The 19,391-nt window shown below is 44.4% G+C and overlaps 1 protein-coding gene across 1 annotated transcript in view; it reads left to right on the forward strand.

Annotated features, from left to right (window-relative positions):
• HSD17B4 (hydroxysteroid 17-beta dehydrogenase 4) overlaps positions 1-19,391 on the forward strand; it is a 305,815-nt gene that overhangs the window by 207,745 nt on the left and 78,679 nt on the right. Inside the window, exon 17 of the mRNA XM_088475153.1 lies at positions 10,935-11,000. Within this exon, the coding sequence (XP_088331279.1) occupies positions 10,935-11,000 (66 nt within the window). The remainder of the gene's footprint in view (positions 1-10,934; positions 11,001-19,391) is intronic.

Here is a 19,391-nt window from a genome sequence, read left to right on the forward strand (position 1 = left end):
GTAGTAGTGCCCCTTATAACACAAGAATAATGAATACAAGTGTACTAAATATGTATGAAAAGTTGTTCAGGATAAAAATAGGTAACACAGTAACAGTCAATTGAAATACTGTAAAAGGTAGCAGCAATTAAAATAACAATTCCTATATGAACATTTTTGTACTGATTGATCAGATTAAGTTAGTAATAGGAATGTAGTCCCACTCAATATAAGTTATAGTCCAAATAAGTAAATCAAAATGACTTATGTGCCGCACACTTAAAGAAATGGTCAGAATTAAACTCCTACACAGATCTGTACCCAGTACTTATTTTGAATTGCAAGAGCAGTTATAACATGGGAAGAATTCCAGTAGGTACACCTCATGAGGTAAGAATAAGCAATTCTTCTACAGTGTGGATACCTGAAGCCGGCAAGGCATTACTCACACTACAGCTGCACCCGGGTAACTGTGTGGATCAGCGGTGGGCAGCTGCGTGGAGCCGCGCTGTTGTCTGTTGGAGGAGACGGACACTTTCTGTAAAGATCAGTGTACATGGATCAGCAGCAGGCAGTAAAGGAGGTCCGTGCTGCAATGAAATAACAGTCCGTGGCTGTCACAATAGTGTGGGCGGATGAGCCAAGCCGTGGGAGACTGCAATTTCGATCTCAATCAATTGGAAGGATTGAGAATAGTCACTCGCAGAGCCGTAACTAAGATATTCTGGTCCCTTGTGCCAGAAAGAGCGTTGGTGGCGGCTTTCGCGAGAAAACTACTACTTTCAGTTTCGTAGTTTCTTCTTCAGGGTCCATGGGGTCCACAGCCAATACGTTGGGGTATGAATCCCGGTCACCAAACAGTTAATACAAACGAGCTCTCTGCTTCCAGGATGCACCGGGTCCCTCCTCATATACCCCACCCCCTGCCTCAGGTAGCCAGTTCTTCCTGTTTGGTGTATACACCACATAGACAGTGGGACTGCAGGAGCAGTCCTGCAGACGAGTAACAAAAAAAAAAGAGAGTTTTACTCTCCATCTAAGCGGGTGGTCTGAGCTGTCCTGGAAGCAGCCTCGCATCTGATTGGAGATGCACCGGCCACACGCTGCAACTACCTCCTCCGGCGCCGCACCGCTAGCCTTGGCAGTTCCATGACTAGGGCTTCGGGAGGGGCTCTCATGCCCTGGACCGCATCCGGATCAAGGGGACGGCAGGTAAGCGAGTGGTCGCGGCGGCCGCTGATGCCAGGACCACGTGGCGGACCGGCCTCTGGCGGTGAGACTGGCCGGAGGCCAGCTGCAGTCAGGGGCAGAACAGCCTGTCGCCTACACTAGACCGCCGGGATGTGATGTTCCTGACAAGCCGGGGCTTGTGGCGGCGGCCATGTCAGTTTACCGGGCAGGTCCAAGCAGCATAGGGGAGGTCCGCTTCCCCGGCGGCCCCTCCCCCAATCGACACGCTAATCCAGTCTTCTGGTGCAGCGGGGTGGATTGCTCCTTCCAGCCTCCATATAAGGCAGCTAGCATGTATGTCAGTTGCTCTCTGATCGCTGCTCCTTCAGGACGCTGGGCAGTCTCCCTGTATACCTTTCCTACTGCTGGTTCAGGTTTTACAGGGCTCTATCCTACTAAGCCTAGCGCTGATTATGGTAGTGAGAGCTTATATGCATATGACTCATAGAAGTGTTTATGCATGACATGTGATTGTTGTCTGTGGATACTGTTTCTTCTGTAAAAGAACTGTAATTCCTGTATACTGTCACTTTCTCCCCTTCCCTTACTGCAGGTGTGTGGGCTGAGAGTAGAAAGCAGCACATATACGCTCAGAACCAGTGGCTTAGTGTTATGTCTAAGGAGTCTTGGGGTCAGGTGGCGGCAGCCCCGTTGCTGATATCCTGTATAAGCCTGCAAGGCAGGCTTGTCCCCACAGGACTTTCTACAAAATGGGCTTTGTGGGAACTGTTTTAGACAGCCACCACACCAATTAAGTTTGCCTGTCACAGGCCCTGAGCCCCCTTGGGCATCATTTTCTCAAGTTATGGCTCAGGTGGCTGAGCGGCTGGCTGCCCCGGTACCACCGGTTTGGGGTTTGCCTCAGCAGATGCATCCTATGCCCATGATGTGGCCGCCTTGGATGGACCCTGGTGCTGGTAAGGTTATGGCATCATCCTTGGTGGTTTTTCAGCCTCCTCAGGCTGTCAAACCAAAGCAGCCTAAATCTAGGCGCCATTTACCTTCTCACATGGGTGAGTACTCCAGTGCCTCCTCCTCCGAGGAACAGGCACAGGACTCTTCTCAGGAGTCTAGCTCCGAGGAGGGTGATGATCATTTCCCAGTAGCCGATGTCCCTTTACTGATTAGGGCTGTGAAATCGGTATTAAATATCGAGGAAGGGGCTACTCCGCTTAAGAAGGCACCCCTATTCAAGCGCCAGAAAGTGGTCAAAGCAGAATTACCAAAGTCTGAGCATTTATCAAAGGAAGCGTGGGTCTGTCCGGATAAGAAAAGCCATCCTTCTAAAAGAATGGCACTTCTCTATCCTTTTCCAGCAGAGGACTGTGCTAGGTGGGAGAATCCACCGTCAGTTGATGCACATGTGGCGCAGCTGATTAAGTGTACCACTCTGCTAATCCCAGCGGCTTTGCTGAAGGAAGCCACGAATTGGAGACTGGAGAGTTGCCTCAAATCAAACTTCTCGCTGGCGGGAATGGCCACCCGTCCAGCTATGGCTACTGCTTTGGTAGCAAGAGCTATTGAGGAGTGGGCTAAAACTCTAGCAGAGTCTCTACCAGATGCCTCTAAGGAGCAGCTGGACATGATCTCCTTTATTAGAGAAGGGGCGTCTTATCTGGGAGATGCCGCTTTGGATGCAGGGATCCTTTCCTCCAGGGTTTCAGCGGAATCTGTGGTGGCACGTAGGTTTCTCTGGTTAAAGGATTGGAAGGCGGATGCTAGTTCCAAAAAGGCCCTAGAATCCCTTCCATTTACAAGGGGAGTCCTCTTTGGTCCAGAATTGGATAAAATTGTAGCCTCCATGGCAGCCTCAAAGACGACAGGCCTGCCATCAGCAACCTTGTCTAAACTTAGACGGGCGTCCTTTCGGGGGTTTCGGCCGCAGGGCAAGGCCAAGGGTCAGCCCTCAGCGAGATTTCCACCAAAAAAGGCAGGACCCAGGAAGCCCTGGCAGAACAAACGTCCAGGATCTAGGGTCTTGGATAAACCAGCGCCCTGATGGGACGGGCCTCCCTCTGGGGGATCCCAGGGTGGGGGGCCGACTACTTCGGTTCTCGGAGCCCTGGCCCCTCACGAAGGAGGATGCCTTGGTTCGAGGAGTCGTCTCCCGAGGGTACGCCTTGACGTTTTGGAGGACTCCGCCTCATAGATTTTTTTGTATAAACCCAAAGGAGGGTTCAGAAGGAGCTTTGGCCCTTCAGAAAGCAATTCTTGCATTACTAGCATCGGAGGTAGTGGTTCCGGTGCTAGAGAATCAGTTCTGAGACGGATTTTACTCCAATCTGTTCTTGGTTCAAAAACCGAATGGGTCGTACCGGCCCATTCTGAATCTGAGAGAGCTCAACAAATTTGTTCGAGCCCCCAGGTTCAGGATGGAAACATTGCAATCGATTGTATTGGCAATGGAGCAGGGGATCTATATGGTATCCTTAGATATACAGGATGCCTACTTCCACATACCAATCACACAGGCTTATCAAAAATGTCTTCATTTTGCGGTAGGGGGGGAACATTTTCAGTTCCAGGCACTACCTTTTGGCCTGTCCATAGCCCCTCGGGTATTCGCCAAGGTGATGGCAGTGATGATGGCATGCCTCAGACGCCAAGGCGTCAGGATCTTGCCTTACCTGGACGACCTCCTGTTGCTAGGGCAGTCCCCGCAACAGTTACAGGATCATTTGGGGCTGACAGTATCATGTCTGTACAGTCACAGCTGGATCATAAACTGGAAGTAGTAGTCACCCTGACCGGTACAACAGATGTGTCACTTGGGAGCAAGATTGGACTCCGTGGTGCAGAAAATATATCTGCCGGAGGAGAAGATTCTTGCCTTACAATCGCGAATATGCAGATTGCTCTGCAACAGGCAGATATCCGTTCTAGTGGCCATGTAGGTCCTGGGGTCGTTGGTGGCCACCTTCAGGATGGTGGAATACGCTCAATTCCACTCCAGACCACTGCAGCCATTAATTCTGTCTCGCTGGGACAATGATCACCGCACGATCAGGTCTCAGTTGCGTCTCTCTCCAGAGGTGCGATTGTCCCTGTCCTGGTGGTTGCAGACAAAGCATCTCAGACCGGGTTGCCCCTTTTGGGTGTCGGATTGGACATTGCTCAAAACCAACGCCAGTCTTTCAAAGGAAAGTGGTCAGTGGCGGAAAGCTGGCTACCGATAAACATCCTGGAACTAAGAGCTATATTCAAAGCTTTAGTGCAGGTTCAGGAAATCCTAAGGGGCAGGCCGGTGCAGATACAGTCAGACAATCGCACCGCTGTTGCCTACCTAAATCATCAAGGGGGCACAAGGAGTCGGGCTGCCTGGGCAGAGGTATCAAAAATCCTGGTGTGGGCAGAGTCTCATCTTCCCACGATATTTGCCGTATTTATTCCGGGTGTCCTGAATCGGGAGGTCGACTTTCTCAGTCGACAGGAGATAAACGCAGGAGAGTGGGCCCTACATCCACAGGTTTTTCGGAACCTCGTGGACAGGTGGGGTCTACCAGAAATAGATCTTATGGCGTCAAGAAGGAACAACAAGGTTCCCAGATACGGATCCTGGACCAGAGATCCAAGAGCCGAGTTTGTAGATGCACTAACAGTAAAGTGGCATTACAAGCTGGTATATCTGTTCCCTCCCGTTTGCTCTTCTTCCCAGAGTCGTCAGAAAGCTCAAACAAGAGGGCAGTACCGTGATATTAATAGCTCCGGCATGGCCGAGACGGCACTGGTTCACAGATCTACAGTCTCTCTCCATAGACACTCCATGGCCTCTGCAATTGAGACCAGATCTGTTGCTACAGGGTACCTGCTTGTACCTGGATCTTCATCGGCTATCTTTGACGGCATGGCTCTTGAGGCCACCGTCTTGAAGAAGGGGTTTTCCGAGTCTATTATACGGACAATGCTGAAGGCACGGAAACCATCCTCAGCTCGTATATGCTATAGAATTTGGCATACTTTCTTTCAGTGGTGCGAACTGAAAAGGTATGACCCAGAGAAATTTCTGATCTCCAGGGTGTTTGATTTTCTTCAAAGCGGTCTGGAAAAGGGGCTCCGCCTTGCCTCTTTGAGAGTACAGGTGTCTGCTCTTTCAGTCTAGCTCCAACAAAAAATTGCTCTGAGACCAGATATAAAGGCCTTTTTTCAGGGGGTGTTGAGGATTCAGCCTCCCTTCGTTCCCCCGGTTGTTCCGTGGGATTTGACTCTAGTTCTGAGGGTTTTACAGGCTCCTCCGTTCGAGCCTTTAAATTCAATAGACATGAAGTGGCTAACGAAGACAGTATTTCTTCTCGCTATAGCATCTGCACGCAGAGTGTCGGATTTAGCTGCACTTTCCTTCCGTGAGCCATTCTTGGTGTTTCATCAGATAGAGCAGTACTACGTACTAGGGAGGGTTACCTTCTGAAAGTAGTGTCAAAATTTCATATTAATGAAGAAATGGTAGTTCCAGCATTTCAGGGCACTAGTCTCTCGACAAGAGAGGCTTCCCTGGGTGTGGTCCTTGCATTGAGAATTTATGTGAAACGCACGAGCAAATGGAGGAAGTCTCATTCACTCTTTGTGCTTTATGGTTGTCATAAACGTGGCTGGCCAGCCAATAAACAGACACTGGCCAGGTGGATTCGCATGGCAATTTCATTGGCTTATACACAGGCTGGCATGCAGGTGCCGGATTCAGTAACGGCACATTCTACTAGGGGCGGTAGGTCCGTCGTGGGCGGCGCGTCGGGGTGCTTCTGCTGAGCTATTATGCAGGGCAGCCACATGGCCTTCCATCCATTCCTTTGTCAAATTTTATTCTTTTGACTCTCAGGATGCCTCCTTCGGGCGTAGGATTCTCCTCTCTTCCGAGAGTCAGGAGCGTCCCCGCCCGTAGGGTTAGTGCTTTGGGATATCCCCAACGTATTGGCTGTGGACCCCATGGACCCCGAAGATGAAAATAAGAGTTATGGTATGACATCCCTTTGTTAACTCTTTCTTCGAGGTCCATGGGGTCCACAAGACACCCACCCAGACGCACCTGTAGTTCCGGGGGGGTTTTCTGTAAAATGTCTTCTCTTGAGAGTCTGGACTCATTAATATGGGTTTCTTCTTTCTTATCCTTTGTTTTGTCTCTGCCTGCTTGAGCTTGGTAACGAACTTGCTAGCTGAGGCAGGTGGTGGGGTATATGAGGAGGGACCCGGTGCATCCTGGGAGCAGAGAGCTCGTTTGTATTAACTGTTTGGTGACCTGGATTCATACCCCAACGTATTGGATGTGGACCCCATGGACCTCGAAGAAAAAGAGTTAACAAAGGTATGTCCTACCTTAACTCTTATTTTTCACGGTATCCAATTGCAAGCGAGTTTCTGTAAAGATTTCCCAATTACAGACCAATCGTGCGATTGGGGAATGGGAACTTATTGCTTTCCCACTGTTCCCTCACACTATTTAACGGCTACTGGGGCATAGTGCTTGCACCATTTTGACCAACGTGTTTCCACTGCTTGCCTACACAGTTCACAACATTGCATAATTTTTCCTAAAAATGTTTTTTCCACATTAGTATATTCACTGTATGCACCACTTTTGGATGCTATTGATGAAATTACTAAATAGATTTGACCTTGCCTGCTTGAAGAGTCACAAAGGTGAGATGGAAATGACAACAGTCAAATAATGATAGACAGCAAGTTTTTCATGCAAAATTAATGTTCTAGTTAAATTTGGGGTGCATAAAAATGGATATAAGTGTATATTTAGGTCATTTTAAGCCACTTTTAATAAACCTTCAAAATACGCCTCTAACACCCACCTGTAATCTTAAATATTCCACTCGTACAGCACCCGCATATAAAATAATTTTTACTAGTTATTAGTCGTAGGGTATCCCAGTGGTTCTGCACCAAGTCCTGACATTTTAAGCCAAAAATAGGGGTTTTGCAGTGTTTACTATGGTGATTTCTTTTCTTGAGAAAATGAAAATCTAAGAAAAATTATCTTTAGAAAAATTACGAAGTTTTCTCGAAATACATAGGATAGGGAGAAAAGTTCTCTCAAGAAAATTGTGCCACGTGACCACGGGTTATCGCTACTAATTGGATACACCGCTTATGCTGGGCATACACGGCCAGATAAAATGTCTGTCAGACAGACAGACATTTTATCTGGCCGGCTGCCAGCCGCAGATGTTGCAGGCATACACTGAGATTTCTCTCAGTGTATTCGGCAGACATCTGCGCTCCGCCCCCAGGGGAGGAGACATTTCCGTGTTCCTTCTGTAGGAAGGAACACAGGAAATGTCTGTCTGTCGGCCGCGGCTGGGCATACACTGCCCGATGCGGCCGACCGTTTAACGGGAAATATCGCACCGGACAGGCATGCTTGACAATCCAGCATGCCCGACCGAGCAGTATTTAACCCTCGGTTGCCCCCCCACACGCTACAATTATTGGGGCGATTCGCCGATATAAGGCGGATCGCCCCGATAATTGTAGCGTGTATGGCCAGCATTAGTGTGTTGTCAGCTTGAATAATTAATCTAATAAGATTTTTAAGCGAGGTCCAAAACTATTTTTTTTTTTTTTTAATTATTATTATTTGTTTTTTAAACCCGTACTGCCCAGCCTTGTCAACCGTACAACATAACACAAATTATTATTAGGTGTTGTTATTGGCAATGTTATTCATCTTTAGTTATGAGCTTTATGTTCTAAAGCACTTCAGTAACTTGCCGTACATTGTTACTCAGTGCCCGACAACCGCTGTTTAGCACTTCTCTGGTGTGACGTGTTTGCCAATACTTAGTAATCAGGCAACTAGGTTTTGTAATTATCTTCTAACTTTGATATGAGTAGTCTAATGTATGTAAACACAGATTTAATTTGAGTGTGTTTATTTGTTGCTTCAGTCATTTCTCCTCTTGCAGTTATAATACAGCTTATGTTATCAGTGGTAAATTATAAATATAAAGTGTAGGACACTTTATTTTATGTGTCAAATTAGAATACTGTATACTGTCTAGAGAGTAAATCCTATATATTATATGGGAATGTAATGCTACATTGGAAAATTATTTACTGAGGCTAAAATATAGACCAAATAGCTGATGGTAATAATAATAATACCTTGCCTTGTCTCCTAGTAGAAGTAGGAGAACTTGTTTAATTCAATAGCTACTGCCCACAGTTGTAGGAGCAGATGATCTATGCCTTGTACCCATATGAAGGATATACTCTGTTCTATGAGAGGTGGATTGAGTCCAGGCCTGATGTCAGAGATGACCATTCAGAGCTTATGCCTTAAGGCAAGGATGGTGAACCTCAAGCTCGGGGGCCGTATAAGGCCCGCTTACCGCTGAATCAGTGGTCTGGCCCTTGGAGATTTTTTCTGCTAGCCTCATCTGGCTAGCATGGTGCCTAGAATGGACCCTGCAGCCAGAATCTTTACAGCAGTGCTGCCTGGAGCGTCCTTAGGATACTTCAAACGGTTACGCCGCTGCCCTTACAGCTCCCCAGAGCATCCTCAGGATTCTTCGGGCATTGCTGTAATCACTGACGTTTGTGGCCACGCCCCCATGTGACATAACGTGGAGGGGGCGTGGCCTGCACTGGGGCCACAAATAGTGTTATATATATCAAAATGGCCCTCAGCAGAACAAAGGTTCCCCACACTTGCCTCAAAGGGACTGAATGCTGCAATTGATTGGCTAATATATTGCGTGCTGTGTGTACGGGCAGTCATCCGACCGCCCGTACACTTGTTGCAGAGGCCGCCGAGGAAGGGGGTGTGAAGGGACCCCCACCCAGCAGGACCCCTGGCCAGATGGCAATGATGGTGTTTAGTGTATAAACAACCATAATCTTCAGATATATCTGCAGATCAGTCGATCTTTTTGTTGTGTACCCAGCTTAAAGGTGCATACACACAGGACGATTCGCTCCATGAACGAAATCGTCCCGTATGTCCCCGGCAGGGGTGTGCTCAGTGTCGTTAATGACACTGAGCAGAAACACTGAACGAAATCCAGAACGATTTCGATCAGTGCCGGGCTCCCTCCCTCATCCCCGAACATGTTCAACCTGACATTATCGTCAGGTTGGACGGGAGGTTCGGGCGAAGAATAATAACTACCAACTACAAAAGGGAGTGCGCATTGGAAGTTATCGTTCATCATTTTGGGGCAGAAAGTGGACGATTTTTTGAACGATATCGTTCAGTCGTCCAAAAAATCGCTGCGTGTGTACGCACCTTTACACTTGCAAATTTAGTTTGGTGTTGATAAGTCTTTGGGTTAAACATTTTCTGTTCAAACATCCATAGAGAAATTATGTTGCTTTTTAAAACATTTTCGTAAATACAACAATACATAATATATTGTCCCATTTCAAAAATCTCCTAGGCATACAGAAACCATTTTTCTTTCTACATTTTAGTACACATCCATTTTCTAGCTAAGTATCAAGGTCATAATCATTTATTTCTTTCAGTAAAATTCACTATACTATATCATATTTTTGCAGCTGCCCTCTGAGGTTTTTTGAAAAAAGCCATTTGTTTGTTTTTTCTATTTGTCATGTAGTTATGTGCATTGCAATCTTTTGTCTATAACCAATAAAGAAAAAAGGAGAAAACTCGCTGGGGAAGGGAAGTTCACATGATAATGAAAATTCTACATGTGTTTTCCTGTGAATATTAGAAAACGCGATCAGGTTTAACACATTACTTAAAGGGATGTTCCAATTTCATTTAAAAGAAAATTAAACTACAAACATCTCTTAAGGATAGGCACCTTGTGTTTTTTTTTATTTTTCAACAAAACTCAATAAACCTGATGCATACTGACAGCAACTCTATTAGTGACTACATACAGTATATTAAAAACAGTTTAGGTTAACCAACCCCAGTAGCATTGCTTGTAGACTATGTCTAGCTACTGGACTACTTCTTTCTTATGTGTATGCTACCAACTCTCAGTGGTGGCCAGAAAAGGCCGATGATATGGTGGTGAAACGCGTGAGTTGTTAGCTGCATCACAAATTCATCCATGGACATTTACAATGGCAACTTCGCTTTCAACAATGTCTAAACAGAGAAGCAACAAGTAATTGATATTACATTGTGGTACTATTTTAAGTCATTCACATGGAACATAATAATTTTATTTATATAGTGAACATAGTGAATGGGGACAATGAACTTAATGCAGGGTTAGTGCTGCCATTTTGGGTAATAAATTATACAGATTACATTACCCTCCTATGAAAGATACCAGGTGAGGCAGACATTTTGTGCACACTACATTGGTTACCCTGGGTGGAATAAGTAACTCCTAGAAGAGATGACACAAAATGGTGAAGCTGCAGCGTACTAAAGCTAGAAGCAGGACCCTTACATAACCATCAGTTCCAAGTATTTTTCATCCCACCCACGGGTGTACCAGTAGAGGCAGCCATCTTTGACACACTGCAAAGGTTACAGTGTGTGGGATAAGCCATATAAGAATCTATGATATATATGGGTGACTGAAACATGTGTAATATAATATGCACTGAATGAATAGATCCACATTTTGTTCATCTTGTTCATACCCGATGAAAGCTGGACAATACCCTTTTAAATTAGTTTGCCAAATTTTAAATGTATCTTTACTGAAATGGGGAGGCTATTGCTATGGCTTTTGCACATTGCCTTTATATTTTTCTTGTGTAGGATTATTCTCTGAACCTTTTTTTTTTTGTTATAGGCAACGGCAAATCCACCCAGTCGCCCCCCAGATGCCGTAGTGAGTGACGTTACCTCAGTAGACCAGGTAAGCTTTTATACTGTGCAATTAGTTGCCTTTTGCTTGAGCGGTATAAAATGATACATGATTTCACAATTTTGTGTCATTTATTTTTGCTTTTCTATCACTTACATAATGTGGTTTTTAAGGTTCCGTGCAGTAGATATAAACAAATGTTCATTTTAGAATAGTCTTTCTGAATGTGTGATCTATTTAGACAATCGACTGATCAGTGATTTACAAGTAGGAACATGGAAAGAAGATCACTTGTGATGTTGGGAGCATTTGCATGTGAGGAATGACTATGAGCACACTACGTTGTTATACTGTATCATGAGTCTTTGAATAGGTACCTTGCATTATTTTACTCCTACGACTAATCTACTGGACATTCAAATCACAGAAATGAATAGAGAACTTTCAAAATAATGTAAGCAAAGTTAGGCCAGCTACAGGGCTATGTATTAGTCATGTCTGCTGTTAGACAGCCTAACTATAGAAGTAAAAAGGGGATTACAGGACCTGTTACTGGCAGAAATTAGGCTGCTTTGTTTTTTAGGCCTGAAAGGATTGCCTGGGTTGTTGGCCCTGGATTGATTTACCTTTCCTGGGCACACCGGCACAGTCACCTCTCCTGTATACAAAGGATGTTATTTAATATATTAAGGTGGGTACACACTGCAAAGCTATATCTGCAGAGCGAGTGATCTGTGTATATATGTGCAGATGATGGTAGTTTATACACATTGAACGACCATCATCTTCCAGCTGGGCAGGGGTTGCGCCACGACCTCCTCCCCGCGGCTGCCACTGCATGTGTACGGGCGATCGGCTTGTCGATGGACAGATATATCTGCAGATATATCTGTTCATCGGCTGTACAGCACGGCCGATGCAATATGTCTGAACGACATCGTTCAGACATATCGACGGTACACACTGGCCGATGGGCACCAGATATATTGGCCGATCAATTGATCTGCCAATATATCTGTCAGTGTGTACCCAGCTTTATAGGTTCTATCACTATATAATATTTACATTAGACAAACATCTGTAATAGGCCTAACATGCATAGTTTTCTATAAAGGAATGCCACCATTGAAATCAGTGAAGAAATCTCGCAAACACTAATCAATGTACATTTGAAGGATAGGGTCACCGTTTTGCTTAACTTTAATCACCACATTTTTAAAAATGTAATAATTTTTAATGCAGTAACTAAATGAATGAAAATTTGATAACGTGAAAAATGCAGCTATACTTTACAACAGGAGTATTCAGCATACAGCCCTCTAGCTGTGGAACTACACATTCCAGCATACCCTGCCACAGTTTTGCTATTAGGGCTTGCTAAAACTGTGTCAGGGCATGCTGGGATGTTTAGTTCCACAGCAGCTGGAGCGCCACACTTTGAATACCCCTGCTGTACATTATGTTGTCAATGAGCAGAAATAACCATATTGTATTTTTATGTGATTTTGAGTTTTCAAAATGTGTAAGAACTAATTGAAAGCAGCATAGAACTAAATAAACTTCTAGGTGCAAATGGTAATATTATACAGTATCTTACAAGTTGATTGCAGCTTGGACACCATTTCAGCTATTTAAAAGGATGAAATATTGTATAATGACATAAAAGATTAAAGGATGGGAATAAGTTTTAGTAGAAGTTTATTTTTTGTAATTATTTGCCAAGATTGAAGTCTGTTTGGAGTTGGTATGTTCTCTCTGTGTTTGTGTTGGTTTCCTCGCACGATACAAAAACCTACTGGTAATTTTAGTTTCTGGTGTAAACCTTGCAAAATGTCCCATCAAGATGACATGTGGTTGACATTTACATTCACTGTATGGCATCATGTAACAATGTGCTTCAGGATGAAGACAGTAAAAGCAAAGGATACAATTTGAATTATGTAGAGATGGACATTTCACTGTGCCAGTCCATGTATTCACCGAGTCACTAATTGGGATCACTCAGCTTGTGTTAGACTATCTGTCAGTGTGAGATGGAAGAGTTGTTAATTGACAGCTGTTCCACACTGCTTAAACTTCGTACCCAGGAGATTTAAAGCTAAATATAAATGTGACAGTCTATAATACAACTAGAATTGCCAGATCTCAATTCAACACCAGGTACATATGAAACAGACATACTTCTACCCTGCAGTTAGAACAGACACATTCTGAATGCCTGCATGTGAAACAATGAAGGTGTGTCAGCACTTACAGATAGACAGCAATTGTATTTTATGTGTGTTCAGTTTGCAAGGACTGACTTGGATAGTCACATAACATAGCCAATTTTCAGAATTACTTTTAAAATTGGGCAAAATACTTTTAACTGGTCAAATAATGTATTTTATTATTTGCAATTCCTGTCTGTCATACTTGTGGGCTATATTGTGATGCTCAGAAAATCGTTAGTACAGATGTATCCTCATACATCTATACGCCACGCAGCGTAACTTGCCTGGCATGAGTGAGCCGCCAGGTCTGGTGTTACTCTGCTAGCATTGGTCGCAATGGCGTAACTAGGGTATTTGGAGCCCAGGGCAAATTTGAAAAGGGACCCCCCCCCGATGGGCGTGGTCACTTAAAAATGGGGCGTGTCAACATGACACACCCCTTTATTTTCACGCTGAACATTCCTATCCAGATTTGAAAAGGGACCCCCCCCGATGGGCGTGGTCACTTAAAAATGGGGCGTGTCAACATGACACACCCCTTTATTTTCACGCTGAACATTCCTATCCAGATTTGAAAAGGGACCCCCCCCGATGGGCGTGGTCACTTAAAAATGGGGCGTGTCAACATGACACACCCCTTTATTTTCACACTGAACATTCCTATCCATATGCACCTTAACCCCAGTAGTACCCCTTTTACAGTACCCCCAGTATGCAGTTGTGGTCCCTCTTATGCAGGCCCATAGTAGTGCCCCTTATACAGTATCCCCAGTAGTGGTCCCTCTCATACAGCCCCCAATTAGTTCCCCTTACTCAGTACCCCCAGTAGTGGCCCCCCAAATGCAGTGCCCCATGTAGTGTTCCCCCTTATGCAGTGCCCCCAGTAGCAGTCCCCACAATGCAGTGCGCCCAGTAGCGGTATCCCCTTATCAAGTGCCCTTTATATAGTGACCCCAGTAGTAGTCCCCCCCCTTATACAGTGCCATTTATGTAGTGCCCCCAGCAGTAGTCCCCCCCCCATGCAGTTTTCCCAGTAGTGGTCCCCCTTATGCAGGCACCCAGTAGTGATCCCCCCTATCCAGTGCCCCCTGTAGTGGCCCTCCCTATTATTGCCCCCAGTAGTGGTCCCCCCAGTGCAGTGCCTCCTAGTAGTAGGCCCCTTTTATAATGCCCCCAGTGGTAGTTCCTCCCCCCCCCAAGTAGTAGTCCCAAGTAGAGGTTTCCCCTCCCGATTAAGTGCCCCCAGTAGTAGCCCCCCCAGTAGAGGTCCTCCCAATAATTGTGCCCCCAGTAGTAGCCACCCCTTCCTCGTTGTGCCCCCACCCCCAGTAGAGGTCCCCCCAGTAGTAGCCACCCCCCTCCCCCGTTGTGCCCCCAGTAGTGCAGACAGGTTTAAAAAATATATATATAAAAATATACTTACCTGAATCCACGCTGCTGCTCTGGACCGCGACACCGATCCCGCCGCCCGCCAGTCCTCCCGGGCTGGCGCGCTCAACATTATGGGAGAGACGTCATGATGTCATGACGTCTGTCCCATTACCCACTGCTGGAGCCGGACGGAAGCCCGGCTCTTGCAGTGGGTGCTGCAGCAGTCAATGAGAGTCTATCTGACTCTTATTGGCTGCTGTTTAACACACGCATGTGTTATGCACAGCCTGAGCCCGCCTCCTAGTGCTATTGGTCAAGCGCTCAGGGGGAGGGAACGGGCTCAGCTGTGCAGCACAGGACCGGCGCTGGTCCCCCCCGCGCCGCCGGTCCCACAGCACCCAGGGCACACACCCTGCCCGACCCCCCCTAGTTACGCCACTGGTTGGTCATGTGATGCCACTAGGACGCACCAGGACACTGTGCTGATTAATGATATGTGGCACTTGTATATCTGTGTGCACCTGAGTCTGCACATTTGTATCACTTCGTATACAGATTCAGGGACTCAGTCGCACACAGATATACAAGTCTGCAGGTGCTTCCTAGTCACATCACATTGTAACTTAGATGCATTTACTGCAAAATAGGACGCCCAGCGCTAGCAGAGTCTCTCGGGACCTGGCGCACCAACAGGGACTTTTTAACGCAACTGCAGCAAAAGGTCTCATCTGTATATGACGTTTCCCTCAACCGCAATACGTCATAGCTTGTTTCTTACCTGAAAATTATTGTTATTGGACCAGGATCAGTGTGGGCCTTTTACTTTACAGGAACACAATTTTAAATATAGTCATTTATTTCTGTATTGAATAAATAAATAAAGCCAGGTGAATAGCTTCCTTTGTTTTGATTAAGAATGGTGGTGTGCACAGACCCCCGCTGTAGCTGTCTCTACAAGAGTCTCACACACCAGTGAGATCTCACCTGGTGATATCAGTGCTGCAGACCAAACCTGCTCAGTGCATCGCTATTCGCTAATAAGTGATAATGTAGCTACAGAGAAATGACAAGCAGTGGAGTCTGAGGGAGAATGCTACAAAAATAGCAATCTATGTTTAGACATAACTAGCTTATTCACGATTTTATTCCTCCCAGTTGTCAAACAGATGCTTGTCTCTAACTCAGCATCTGTGGAAGACATTTGCAGAAATTAAACCATATTTACAATTATGTCACTAAAACCCAGGGGTGTAAGTACTTTTCTTTTATTATTAAATGTACAGAAAGTTATCATATTGAGTGAAGGACTTGTAATAATCCTTACTATCATCATTTGTCTGTTTGCAGTGTGTTGTTTTTATTTTATTTTTTAAACTCCCAGGATAACCGTTGCTACAGATAATGTGACATCTCTCTCTGTGAGCTGCTGTTTTGGGGCTCTGTCATTTTCTGTGAGCTGCTTAATGGCCTGTAAAGCGTGTGAGCGTTTCATGTACCTCCCAGCTGTCAGCTCTGGGACACGCGTGACCATCAGGAGCTCACGGCAAATGGAAAAGGCTACACTTGGGTAGATCTTCTGTGTGTGGGTGTAAATGTGTGTCAATGTGCTGCTTCCTTTTTCCAGTTTTTTTTTTTTTTTTTTCAATTAAAATAGATGCATTATAAGAAATAATGTATCGTAAATTATTATGGATATTAAAAATCCTCTCTGGGTTCAGGAACTGTATAAAAGTGATCATCCTGGGCTTTGTGCCAGTGATGATCACTTGGGAAACTCATCACTGGCTGCTAATATCCTTAGAATTTTGCTGTTGGGGGGTCAAACAATTCCATATGTTTCTACAGGATCAGTTATTTTGTTGTAACCAGAATGCAGATGATTTACCATCACAGACCTGATTTAGAGCAGGCCACAAAATTTCTGCTCAATGTGTGTATCTCAGCATATGTGCAACTCCATATACTTTGTGACTCTAAGGTCGCATTAGATAGTAATAAAGGGTAAATAATACAAATTAAGTGCTTGCCCCTCTATTTCCAGCTCCAGTGTTTTATTGCTAAGGTTGGTATTGCTGGTTACTCTTTACGTAGGTGGAAAATTGTACACCCTCTCTCCTGAGGTTGTCTCCATATGTCGGCAATGCCATGGTTCTGACATACCAGTACGCGTAGCTATGACTTGTAGTTGACTTTCTTCTATTAGTGGAATCCCCTTGGGATATGTCCAATTTCTGATGTGATAAGTTTCAAATCATCAAACATAAGAAGGTGACCCTCTTTCGTGCTCCTAATGAAATCAGATAGTGGAGTTTAATGTTTCCAGTTTTCAGAGCATACACATCAATTTATATTACAAGAACACCCCTCCATGTGGTCTGTGACCATAAGATACATGATCTTTAGGGTCACAATGGTGACAGAGTAGGTTGAAGTCAATAGTTTTGTGAAGCGAAAAGGTTTGCTTTAGCTTTGTCTTGGTCTATACACTGGTAGATCCGAAGGATATTGCCTACTTTTTTATAAGATGCTTATACCTCTGTGCTGGGTGGATTTCCTGCAGATAAAAAGATTATTTTTCCTCTCTGCATTTTAGTTAAGCAAATACTAGGAATCATTAGATGAAGTTACATTATCATAGCTTTGTACCGAATTACGTCATAGTGTCTATTGACTCCATAACAAGGCTATAAAATGGGAGTGTACTGTATTCTCTGTGTAGTTTTTACCTTCTAAGACTAACTATATATCGATCTTCAGATCACCGCATGGTGGGTGTAATGGTTAGCTGTACTGCCTTACAGGAATTAGGTCTTAAGTTCAAGTGCAGACCATAGCCATATCTGTGGATTTTGTATGTTCTCCACGCGTATGCCTGGGTTTTCTCCGGGTACTCTGATTTCTTCCCACGCTCCAAAAACTTCCTAGTAGGTTAATTTTATTCTGACATAAAATTAACCCTGATGGGTATGCACTCTGGGGTGAATGCTACCAATTTAAAAATGTGAGCTTTGAGAACGTAGTTCCCATCCGAGCACTAATACGCAGAGATCAGCTGCAGCAGGGGGGACTGATGATCAGTCCTCCCTGCCCCATGCTCCGCTGCGCTTTTCAATAAGGTGTGGGGGCAGGACTATGACACGGGGGAGGAGGATAATGGGGGGGGGCATCTTTTGGCACAGGGTAGGAGGGAGGGGTTAAGGGGGTTATGCCTCTCAAAAAGGTTTTTTTTAGCCAGGTGGGGGACATTACAATATACAATTGCACATACAGTAACACATCAGGAGGGAGGCACTAATACAGTGGGGTCCTCTGACACTGGCGGTGGGGGCTCTGCCACTGGGGTCTTTTACCACTAAGGGGTGATGATGCTGGGGATATTTTGCCACTGGGGGGACTATTTCTACTCTTGGGGGTGATTTCACAATGGGGGCCTATGGACCCGAAAGGGAGGGCGTGCAAAACACCTAGGTATATTTAAACAAAAAATAAAACAATTAAAGATATTTTAAAAAATATACATTCTAAATTTGATTACATTTTAAAAAAAATGCAACAATTTCTGACCATTTTTTTGGGGGGGGAAATATTGTCAGTTAAGCGGTAAAATGATTGGCCCTTTAAATTATCAGGGGAATCTCGCTGGGAAGTAGATGATGCCAGCACACCGCAGGCCATTCCTTTTACCCCACAGTCTGACAATGCATTGCAATATACTGTGTTATTTGGTAGATAGATAGATAGATTAGATTAGATAGCCATATGTTTTGCCACTTTTTTCCTTTTATTAAGACTTATGTAGCATTTGTGGTACTCTGCATTGTGAAACAGTGAGGTGTTTTGGTAGTGGGTCACACAGTGTATGTATGAATATATACAGTACAATATCTATGATATTATTCATTCCAAGCCCCAAGGTGCAGGTTACACGACTAAAGGACTTAAGCATTTACCGTTTATTTGGCTGAAAGCCAAATATTGATCCAGTGATGGAAATCAAGAAGTGAAAAAGCATGAGGAGTATGTCAATTACATTATTTTACTGTCTGTGATCCTAGACCCATTCGTTGTCTAACAATCATCATTTGCACCTTTGAGTAGTATGCGTCAAACCTGCATTAGCAGTAGAGCACACATAGATATATATTATCTGCAAACTATTACTTTAAGCAGTGTAATCACATGGTTGTTTAATCCTTTTAAGAGACAGTGTGCAAGTGGCTTCAATTACTTACAGCGCTTTTTATTGATTCTTCTTTCCTCTGTACGTATTTTGAAGTAAGTGTTTAGAGACCCCAAACAGGTGAAGGCTCTTGTCCCACCCGGTCTGGATTTTCTTTACTTGCTGTCAAAATATTTCATCATTGGACTTTATAGCATATTAAAAGGCTTTTCTAAACTGTATTAATGTTTACTAAATCAATTATAATTGAATTGCAGGGTTATCCTCTGCACAGCTGTGGAACATTGACAGTGTCATATGACATTACCAATGTATTCTTGTACTGCAGATATAAATATGAATGTAAGTAATGAAAAAAACAGGATTTCATTGACTTTATTAAAACTTAAATAAACATGTTTAGAAAAGGTTTGAAAGCACTTTAGGCCGACATGTACTGACAAAATCGATATCTGGCAGACCGCTTGCAATGCCGTACTGGCAGCAGATTTACTACATTAGTTGGAGCAGAAATATATATAATATATATATATATATATATATTTTCTTTGTAATAATGCTACCTATTAAACTTTAACGTGCTCCTAATGGACACAACTTACTCACCATTAATATGGTATTGTCTAGAGCCACATGTTATATACAGGGTATACAGACATTTTTCTCAGTGTATTTATA

Source organism: Taudactylus pleione, unplaced genomic scaffold (genome assembly GCF_031769625.1).
Source record: "Taudactylus pleione unplaced genomic scaffold, aTauple2 ptg000162l, whole genome shotgun sequence".
In the NCBI taxonomy this organism is placed as follows: domain Eukaryota; kingdom Metazoa; phylum Chordata; class Amphibia; order Anura; family Myobatrachidae; genus Taudactylus; species Taudactylus pleione.